The sequence below is a fragment of the Semicossyphus pulcher genome, unplaced genomic scaffold (assembly GCF_022749685.1).
Source record: "Semicossyphus pulcher isolate SPU_LCO1_2020_fin unplaced genomic scaffold, fSemPul1.0.p SCAF_8, whole genome shotgun sequence".
In the NCBI taxonomy this organism is placed as follows: Eukaryota; Metazoa; Chordata; class Actinopteri; order Labriformes; family Labridae; genus Semicossyphus; species Semicossyphus pulcher.
This window is the reverse complement of record NW_027211759.1, coordinates 19,366,984-19,378,146: the sequence shown is the minus strand read 5'-3', so window position 1 is coordinate 19,378,146 and position 11,163 is coordinate 19,366,984. Positions and strand designations below refer to the sequence as shown.

Genomic DNA, 11,163 nt, shown 5'->3' with positions numbered 1-11,163 from the left:
ATTTCCTTTCGGTCTAATGATATTTTTAATGAGACAATCCCCCATATTATTTACTTCTTTAAATGATTTAAATTCTCTTTAAATAACCCTATGTAAAAAAAATAAAAAAAAGACAGGTGTACAGGCTTACACACCTGCACCCTGATTGATTCATTCATTCTGTCTCCTTCCCTTATTTATCTGATCACAATCACAATATATTCCAAACCATGGGTGACTGTTGTATGGTTTGTCTAAATACTTTTATCTACTTGAAAACTGTATAACTCTGGATAAAACCTGTGGAGAGACCGAACAACCCTGTCGGTGATGGAAACAAGCAGGGGAGTTTCCCTTCTGACAGCCGCAGACCTGACTCTGTCACATTCAGCTAGCCTGCCAGCCAGCCAGCCAGCTAGCTAGCTAGCTGCACAACACTCGTCACGTCTAAACCAAGCTAACCACCCGTTTTCCTCAGAGAGCCACCATGGATTTAAATAACATCTTGTCACAGCTGGACACTGCAAATGAGGAGGACACCGAGAAGCTCCTTCAGCAGTATAATCGAGAGGTGAGTCGCTTCTCCTCCCTTTTTACGTCAACCAAAACAAACGGCGGTGCTAATGTTAGCTAGCAGGCTAACAGCTAGCTTCTTAGCAAGCTAAACATCTTCACAGAAAGCCTGGCTGAGATATTTGCGCTATTATGTAATATATAATGTTGCATCGTTGAACACATCTAACCGAATTTATGAATGACACAAACTGGACTTTTGTGTGTAGTTTACAACACCAAAGTAGTGGTGCTAATGCTAATGCTCAGACACCATGTTATTTTACGTAGATGTTAAAATGTTATATATATATATACATAAGCTGTTTAAAGGAGGACTCTGTAATTTACATCCTTTCCAAACAGGCTTGGGGTTTTTTGTATTGAAACATGTTTAATGTGTCTGTGACATGTCAGGCTGAAACGTTTAGCATCGTCAATGAGCATCTTATCTGTTTCAGAACAGCCACACCTTCAGCTTTGAGCAAAAGGAGGAGACCCTGCGGAGTGTGAGTATAGTTATCTGAGTGGTTTGTTTTCAGATGATCGTGGTAGCCCAGTTATTTGTTAATCTATAATCTTCTCTCTCTGTCATTTCAGAAGCTGTGTCAGAGTGTTTTGACAGTACTTGGGAGGCAGGTGCAGCCCAGCTGTCAGAAGACATGTCTGGAGACACTCCGCATCCTGTCCAGAGACAAGCATGTCCTCTCCCCTGTAGCCACCAGGGAGGGCATGCTGACCCTTGGACGGATGGCGAGGCTGCAGGCTGGAGAGAAAGAAGGTGACAACCAAAAAAGCCTTCAGGAAGACACCCAGTCAGAGGAGGAGGAGAGGGTGGTTGTGGAGGCTCTGAAGTGCCTATGCAATGTAGTGTACAACAGCACTGCAGCTCAGCAGGTTAGTGTAGATGTGCAGCTGGCTCACGGCCTTTGCAAGAGTTTGCATACAGCCTCCACATGGCACCACGAGGTGGGCCTGTTCACTCTGCGGCTTCTTTTCCTGCTGTCTGCCTTGAGACCTGATGTGAGAGGGGTTTTGAGGAGAGAATGGCATGCTGTGAAACTCCTGACAGAGGTGCTGGAGCACACCTTGGATGTGCGCTGGGTTGGTACCTATGAAGCTGCCCGGCCAGACCCACAGGCCTCACCCATGCCTGCAGAGGACAATGAACGAGCAATGGAGGCACTTAAAGCCAGCTTCAACCTCACGCTGTCTTACACTGGTGGCGAGGTGAGTGTATTGTGTGAGTCTGTATCTTATATATGGGCTGTTTTATGTCTTTCTGAGGAAGACACTTACCACTTAACTTCTGGATTCAAACATTATAAATCAAGATACTTAAATATTCAGTTCATGCTAAGACTATGTACCCTATCAGGAAGAAAGAGACACATAATACACATCGGTTCAGTCACTATCAGGAGCACAAATGTAATGTATGATAAGCTGTGTAACTAAGGTGGCACTAAGGGATGCTGCATACACAGACAAAACACTTTACATCCTTATACTGTGAATGAAATAGGACAATATTTAGGATGTATGCTTTTGGACCATGTGTCAGGTGTATATTATATTTCATTGTGATTAATGTCCTTCATGATCTATATATCATGTCACAGTTTGTAGCTCTAGCTGATTTCAAACTTGGAAGTCTTGTCTAAGAAGGTGTTTCAAACATGCTTTACGTATTTCATGCAATTTTGACTGAAGGGGTCACATGACAGCAAAGGCTTCATCTAACAGTGTAAGTCTTGATGAGACCAGACTTAGTTCTTCCCTCCTCTTTCACTCTGTAGAAATCCAAACTTCCTCTTCCTCCTCGTGTTTCTGTATCTAGATTATAAGATGTTCTCTCATGTCTCCTCGCGCTTTAGACGAGCAGTGATGGGTCGAGTAGTTTAAGACAGCTGGCCTTTGCTTTTAACTTGAAACAGAGTTTAAGTAGTGCCATCCATACATCTAAAACATAAAAGTCTCCCAGCTCACTGCCCCTCCTCGCTTTGATATTACACCTCCATATTGTCCTGCATATGAATACCGTAACGATTAGTCTGCCGTATACAGTAGAATACCTTTGTGTTTGAGCTTTGCCTCTGAATAGAAATGGATTGTGTGATTGGAATTCATGGTTTTTTTTCACATCCTTGATTTGACAGGAGGACGACCACCAGTTCAGACTGATCGCTGCCATCCTCCGTCACCTGTTGATGCAGAAGACTGAAACAGAGGAGAAAACAGAGGAAGCCCACAGGTGGGAAATCTGCTCTCCTCTGCTCTCACCATCGACGTTACATTAAGGCACTCTGCACTTTGCAACCTGAAATCAAAACAAGGATGAAATGGTCCCATAATGCAAATCTTCTGTGTTTGGTGATTGTGTGTTTGACTAGAGTGTTGCGGTTTAGCCACGAGGTCAACCAAACTTTCTAGGAAACTGATTTGCACAGAAAAGCTCACAGCAGCGCTCACCCAGCAGACTGGTGTGAGTGAGAGAGCAGCTCACAGCAAATACAAGACCTCATGACTGATTCAGAAGCAGTGTTATGGGAATTGTTGGGTGTTTTATCTTTGAAATGCTATGAGGTCATTTACAACTGCAGCACGAGCTTCTTCTCAGGGTCATTTTATGCAGGAATGCAAAGAATCTGTGGCCATGGACTGAAATCAAAACAGTGTCACGTGAATGTCACTGATTTTTGTCACTACAGTTTGGCCCATTGTCCAACATGACTCTGTTGTCGTTTGAGTATGTGCCAGAACAGGTGTTACAACCTGCTCTGTCCAGAGTCCACCGACTCTTCAGCTGATGGCGCTGTCAGCAGCTGGCAGGAGAAGGCTCCTTGGTGTGCTGGGATTTTATAACTGAATACGAGCAGCAAATTTGCCTCAGTAGCAACTTTGTACACACTTATAAAGCACCTTTTGATAAATCTACCAACATTTAGGAGGCAGAATCTATTTTCTTAACACACACAATCCACAGAGTGATGAGCGATGTATTTCTCTCCCACACTCTCACTGTGATACTTAATTTTGACAACATAGGTTGTTGTGTAGTAAACGACGTGGCACAGATAAGAGTTGCACGAATATATTTTAATATTGATTCCTTTTCTCCAGCCATGCCATAAACCTGCTGAACAACCTGCCTGTGTCCTGTCTGGACGTGCTAATTGACCTGCCTGTTCAGGGAGGACAAGAGAAGTATGGAGGGAAAAACATGGATGCCGTCCAGGTGTTAATAGACTTCATGGAGAAACGGATCGACAAGGTAAAGTTCATCCTCTGCAGCAAATACAGAGAGAATAGGTTGAGTTCCTCACACACAGAAAGTGCTAATGACTTGTCCATTATATCTGTTTATGTGTTGATAGTTTATTTAATACTTCAATATGTCTATAAAAAATCGTAGAACAGGAGATAGCAGGAATATTTCATGCTCCTGACACAAACATACATGCACTTACATCAATCCAGCCAAGGTGCAACTATTTGTTACGTTTTGCTTGTGTTTGATATCTGAAAGAAGTGCTTGACCTGGTAGGCTTAGTATCTGAATGCAGCAAACAGGGACCCTGTAATCCCTAATAATACCTGTGTGTGATTTACTGATTAAAATCCAGCCGCTGTTCCAGCTTGTGAAGTGTCTGTGGTTTGTGTCACTCCAAGCAGGGCTCCAACTACAAAGAGGGTTTGACTCCGGTGCTCAGCCTTCTGACTGAAGGATCCAGACACCACAGGGAGATCCGCAGATATATCAAAGCTCAGGTACAGTAGCTGGAAACATTTAAACGGAGAGGCTAGTGAAGAATGTGTCATTTTAAAGGGAGGGGAGCTTCTGCCCTGCTGAAGAACTGCATCTCACCAGGATCCTTTTCTGAGCTGAATCACCTTTATAGCTATTCACTAAGGTCAGGATTCAGTGCCCGGAAAACAATAATCTGAACTATTGATAATGTCTGCTTCTTCAGGTACTTCCCCCACTGAAGGATGTGAAGATCAGGCCAGAGATTGGCACCACCGTCAGAAACAAGCTGGTTCGCCTGATGACACATGTTGACATGGGTGTGAAGCAAACGGCTGCAGAGTTTCTCTTCGTCCTCTGCAAAGAAAGCGGTGAGCAGGGGGGAGTGCAGCGAGGGGGGAGGGGGTCACAGCACATCAGATGAGGACAGGAAGGATGTTTCCGTTTGGGTGCAGTTGATAAAGTCGTGCTCAGCAGATGCAGGATTGCTGCGTAGCTACAGCATGGCTCGTTTACGTGTCACTTCACTAACTTGTGTATCTGCGTCGTCGTCTTGCAGTTGACAACCTGTTGAAGTACACAGGATATGGGAACGCAGCAGGACTCCTGGTGGCTCGAGGACTTCTCGCAGGAGGGAGAGGAGAGACTCAGTACTCTGAAGATGAAGACTCAGACACAGAGGAGTACAAAATTGCAAAACCTTAGTGAGTGCATCATGATTATACTTACTTTATTTGTACAGCACTATTTTAAAACAAGTGCTTTCCGTAAAGCCTAATTTCTTCTGGCAGGCTGTTCCACAGTACAGAGCAGGCACAGTCACCTTTTGTCTTGAGCTGGACTGTGGAGCAAATAAAAGGGTCAGCAATATAGCCAGGGGCCAGACCTGGAGCAGTTCGCCCCTGGAAAAAGCCACTGTCAGTCAAAGCTGGTGTTCTCTGTAATCGATAGAAGCAATAATATTTGAAATTGGCGCCACAGCTGTGGAGAGAGTTGTACAAACAGCTTGTGGTTTCGCCCGTTCTACTATGATAGGTCTGAGGTTGAAAATCGGCGTACTGGCCCTTTAAAAGAAATCGGTAAAATCAATTCAAAAGCTCACTGGTACCCAGTACAAGTTTGGGATATGATCTCCCCATTAAGTGCCATTCTGACTAGCCAGAGACGTTCGATGGATTTTTGGCTGAGGCAGGTAAAAAGAAAGTGACATAGAAACGACTTGGTTTGACAAGAACAAGGACAAGGCTTAAATAAAGCACTGATCAGTTTGTTCAAAACATTAACAGGTATGCATTGATAATGTATAATTATTATAATGGTAATGTACATTGAGGTTTCTTATCGTCTTGTTCCAGCATCAACCCCATCACTGGTCATGTAGAGGAACCAATGCCGAACCCGATCGAGGAGATGACAGAGGAGCAGAAGGAGTACGAAGCCCAGATTCTTGTCAATATGTTTGACAAGTTATCAAGGTAAATATAAAAACGAGAAAGGACTCAGAATCATCTCATTCATCTGCTCTCTTTTAATAATTATATTATCAATGTTTAAAAAAAGCTTGTTTTTTTAGAGGCTCAGTAAAATCTGTAACATTTTCAGCATCTTAAACCACTTTTGTCTGTCGGACACATTCTGTTGTCATAAATGTTTTGGCTCCATCAGGATCGACATAAAAATACACAAGATCATTTTAATTCAAGTAAGGCCTGTAGCTCACGAGAAAAGAAGCAGGGGTTCAGATATATATTTAAATCCACACAAAATATGTATCTTATGTTTGTCCTGTAGGGTCTGATGTCTGTATCTAGAAAGACTCAATAGAAGGATTGTTTAAGGAAAAGATAAGCGGCTAACTAAAAACAAACTTTCAGTTCTTTTACACTTTTAACGACTCAAATTATTGATCTTATTTGTTGTTTCCTCTGCATGGAGCCCTCCCTGCTGTATTTGTGTTGACCTTTCCTCAGTGAGCAAAGGCTAACATTAGTCGAACGTTAGCACAAAGGTAACCTTGAGATGCTCCCTGCCAACTGACTTATCAAAGGAAGAATCTCTTGCCGTTAGCTGCAGCCTCAATTAGCCTGGACTTCCAGCATGCCGCAGCATTCAGCGGGAGTAAATGGAGGCTGCCGGCACGCCACTGCAGCATCATCACCACCACACTGTTAATTATCACCTAATTGGCACACACAGTCCCGGTTCCTTTATGTTGCCGCATTCAGCTCTTTAATACCACGTGTCCTGACTTTATTCTTCTCATTCTGAGGAGTGGGTCATTGGCCAGACAGGGAGTGGACTGAGACAGAGGCACTACTAGACAAAGCAATATCAGAGGAACGTGGATGAAGAGGAAGGGACGCAGTCGAACAAATGTGAAGACACAAGAAAGCTGACCTCGTCATTGTGAAGCCAAAAAAGGGGGCTGAGCTGTAATGAGGCACGTGCACCCAGAAGAAGAAGATTCTTTCTTCTCTTCCTCAGTGAAGGAGATGTGATGATGGTGGAGTACAGCCTCTAAGGAGATCGGTCAGAGCCCGGCAAGAATGTGCTCCCCTAACTGCTTAACTGGTCCTCCAATTAGCACATATTCTGCATCACCACCCACCACCCACTCCTACATCTGCCAGACCCCCAGTCCTTCATCACACAGGAGCACAGGAGGGACTTTTCTGCCCTAATTAGGAGAGATGATGTTACATGTTGTTGTCTGTTTGTCGTGTTAGCCCTCATTGTACCTGCTGACTTTGACCTGAGGCTGCTGCTGCCGCTCTGCAGGTTTCATCACTGAAGAGTTAAAATATAATGTTAATGTGTATTATATATAATATTTAACCAAACAACAAAAAACTGTAGATTTCCCAGGAAAAGTTAGATTTGATTGCAGGAATCAGTAGGTATTACACAGCCATTTATATGTGAATGTATTTTAATTGAATGCAAACAGGTCCTCTTTAAATCTCTGATGGATGATTCTCTGATGAGTCATCTCAGAGGGAGTGGTGACACTCAGTGCAGGTATAATTGGATTAGGATGAAGGGGCAGCCTGGCTTTGAGGAGATTAGTCAGAGCGCTGATCCTGTAATTAAACTGCCACAGGAGAGGAGAGAAGAGGGAGGGGAGGAGGGCAGAGCGGATGGCCAAACAGGGGTGAGTGTCCATGAAGGGGGCCGGGTTGTCAAGTGAGGGTCCTCGAGCTCTGGATGTAAGAGAGTAAGATGCACAAGTGAAAGCCCTCTGAAGAAGGTCCTGAACAGAGTTTGTGTAACTTGCAAATGTACACAAGGTCAATTTAAAGATGTAATCTGGAAGATTTTCATGTAAATAAATGTCTGTTAAATCACTATCTATCATCGAATGAGGTAACACAATGATGATTGAGCCTATGGCCCACTGATGAAAGCCTTTGCATTTGCAGTGTATAGTATTATTATGGACTGGGTGTCTGTGGCGACATTCGCGGCACCCAGTTAGTGACACGTTCTCCATCAGCCAGCAGTGGTCGGTCTGCCAGAGAGGGTAGGCGGAGCTAAGCGGCTGCTTTTCCGGTCTCTGCAAGTGTTGCGAGTAAACAGTAATCTACTATGGCTGAACAAACAAAGAAAAGATCGATGACTACAGATACAACTTCAACAATAAGTGAAAATACAAAGAAAAAGAAACAAACTCGACGCTCAGATGAAGGCAAACCGTCTAAAAAGGAAAGCGACCGTCAGCGAGGAAAAATCAGAAGTTACAACCGGAGCAAACTGACGTCTGGTTATCTGGGAAATATGCCCCTGCAATTAGCTTTTATGGCCATAAGGTGCCGACAAATAGAACGAAACTGAGAACTTCAGGATTATATCTTTAATATGAATGTAATATACAGCCTGCCTAAATAACATGCTGATCATTCATGTTTTGCTTTTTGTGTCCACAGGCAGAACGTGATCCGGCCGATGGGGGTCAGGCCCGACGGGACGTTAGCACCGCTTGAGGAAACACTCTGTGATCCGCATGCAGATAACTCAGGATCAGACTCTGACTAGTGCCCTGCACATCCAGGCCACATACGAGCTCACTGGGCCCGAACACGTCTAAAGCTGTGTCCCATTTCAAGGCCCTGATCCTTGGAGAGAGACTCCACATGACTCTCCGAGAGAGTCAGAAGGTCCACTCGCTGTACTGTTAGCTTCAAATTTTTTACATGCAACTTAACAGGATTGGCATTTTAGCTTTTATTACCATGGTAACTGGAACAGGATGTATGAGATAACATTACTAGTTTCAATCCAAATGTTGCCAGGCATCCATTTATTACACACTACAGTATAAATGATTATGCACTTTCCTCTAATTTAACTCATATGTACCAGATACTGATTACTCCTTGAATACAATTATTGATTAATAGTTGAGAAAAAAATCACCTGACATCATTAAACAACTGAGCGGTGTGAGACAAGGCAGCATCCCTCTCTACGCCCCGATCAGAGATAAAGAACAACTGTTTGGCCTGTTTCGATGTTTTCAGTCTAGAAACTTCTAAGGATCCGGGCCTGAACTGGGACACAGCTCAACAAACCACAGAGGCCCCATCGCAGCCCGAAGTCGTCCTCCAAAGAGGAGGTGGACGTGACGTGTGGCAGTGCCATCATAAAGCACAGGAGGCCTCCGTGGTGACTGTTGCACCTTCGTTGTTTATTTGACGGCTTCCTTTGTTTGAGAAAATAGAGGTAATAATATAATTTTTGCTGGATCATGTGTATCTCATTGAAAGCACTGTTATGGTTTAAGTGTAATTGGGTCTGAATAATCATTCCTTCTTTTTTCACTTTTATATGTTTCTTCTGTTTTGTTTCTTATGTTTGTTTTTCTAGATAATTCAAGTGCACATTATAAACACTCATTTAAACATGAATCATCGGAAACAGTGAATCTAGTTGTTGGTTTAAAATCATGGGGTCTGTCCAGGGTTGAAATATAAGTAGACATGAGGTTGTGTCGGTGGATAGTTTGAACCTGCAGCTCACACTCTGTATGTGCTTTATTATCATGAATGTTGCACTCAGTTAGTCGCCAGGGGAACTTTCCAAATTCAGGTCTTGTTGGCTTACTGTCGTGTCACTGAACGTAGATTTGGACTACAAGACTGTCTCCTTTTTTTTAGAATCAACACTGTAAAGTGATGGTGGATGATAGTAAACAGATTGCTTCTGCCTGTTGTGAAATCTTGACAAAGAAATGTGTAAAACTGCAACGATTGTTTTCTAATTCATGTTACTTTTGCCAAATCTGCATGATGTGAAATCACTTCACTGTAATGTGATTTTTTTGTTTTTTTGTTTTCTAGATTGACATTTTTGCAAATTTTCTATAAACCCACACGTTTCCTAGTGAACATGAAGATAGAAATATATACGTCTTTATGTTGCTGTAATTTAAAGGGGGGGTATTGTGCCAATTTCAAGCTTCATATTTCACTCTGTGATACGTGTGAAGTAGCTTAGCATAATTTGCAGTTAAAAAAAAACAACTCACTTTTCTCACACTGGTGCTCTGTGCAGGCCCTGAAACGACTCAGTCAGCTCTGCCCCTTAAGGAAACCCTGCCCCTACAAGCCCACGTTCCACTGATTGGCCAGCTCTCTGAAGCCTGCACTTTGTGACGTCACAAAGTGCAGCGTGTAGAAAAAAAAACTGCGTGAAACCTGGCATTCACAGCAGCCTGCAGACTGAGCTGAGAAGCCTGGTGATTACTCCAACATACTTTTACCTACAGATTTGAAACTTCACCCATGTGTAGTCTGGACATCCAACATTGTAGCATTATATATATATATATATGTCTTAAAATGTTAAACAGAACAATACCCCCTCTTCAATATAATTTAAAAGCTACCTGTTCTTAAAATTTGGCACCAGACATGAAACCCTGCCTCTGATTACTGACACATTTGTTTTTCAGCCGATTACAGTCCAGACAAACTGAATGTTGCTGGAACAAGAGAACATGTTCTTAAAGGAATCGGAGACACTTGTTTAACAGTGAATAATCATGAGCACACTCCTCACCTGACCTGTGAGTCCTCACCACTGCCTGTTCGCACAGATATCTCCGCAACATTGAGGTTTTCTGGACTTGAGGCACAAAAAACCCGACTCATAAGTTGCTTTCCTGAATTTCATGTCTCATCAGTTTTTCTTTTACCGCTTGGTGAGCCATGAAAAGTTAAGATATACAGACAGGTCACAAGTTAGAAGGAGAAACCAGCATTAAGTGTCTTAGTGAGGGGGTTGAGTCACCACAAGCCTCAAGAACAACTTCAGTGCAGAGACCGAAGTAAAATGTTCATACTTATCTGAACATTTGTTTTGCGTCTCCTCTTTCGTCTTCAGGTTTCTCCTTTTAATTTGCCGTGCATCTGTAGATCACTTTATTTTACCTTCTTTTCCTACATTAATCGTAGTGGATTCAATCAAACGTGCATGTTGCTCACCTCTCCACCTGGAAAGAATCTGTAACAGGAACAGTTTAGTTTCTGTTTGCACGTTCCTGACACACTGTAAATAGCAGCACACTTGTTTTATGTAGTGAGGCTTCCACTGAAATGTTAATAAAATGGAGAACAAGTAATGTCGTGATTTTTGACTCATAGTACACTAACGTCGACAACAGTGTGTGCGAATAAACAACCAATTATCACCCCTGAAAACGTGTACCATGGGAGTGCCACATGGTTCGAGTTTAGGACCACTACTCTTCATGATCTCCTGTCTGTTTTTAATATATTAAAATGATGCATGCAGATGATACTTTGCTATTCTAACATGATAAAAATGCATTAGAAGTTGCCACAAAATTAACAATGTCTATGTCTGTGTGGGTATGGGTCTGGGTC

General features: G+C 42.9%; 1 protein-coding gene across 2 annotated transcripts; it reads left to right on the top strand.

Annotated features, from left to right (window-relative positions):
• The first annotated feature begins 416 nt into the window (after window positions 1-416).
• On the top strand, window positions 417-10,898 carry ric8b (RIC8 guanine nucleotide exchange factor B). Of its 2 annotated transcripts, none has more exons than XM_069686922.1 (10): window positions 417-550; window positions 993-1,040; window positions 1,132-1,761; window positions 2,691-2,785; window positions 3,655-3,805; window positions 4,207-4,302; window positions 4,506-4,650; window positions 4,839-4,983; window positions 5,635-5,754; window positions 8,203-10,898. In XM_069686922.1, exons 1-10 carry the CDS (start codon window positions 467-469, stop codon window positions 8,309-8,311), a joined length of 1,623 nt encoding a protein of 540 aa, XP_069543023.1. In that variant the 5' UTR covers window positions 417-466; the 3' UTR covers window positions 8,312-10,898. The 2 variants fall into 2 exon arrangements, with proteins under 2 accessions (XP_069543023.1, XP_069543022.1); XM_069686921.1 differs by having other exon boundaries at window positions 4,204-4,302.
• Window positions 10,899-11,163: the final 265 nt, after the last annotated feature.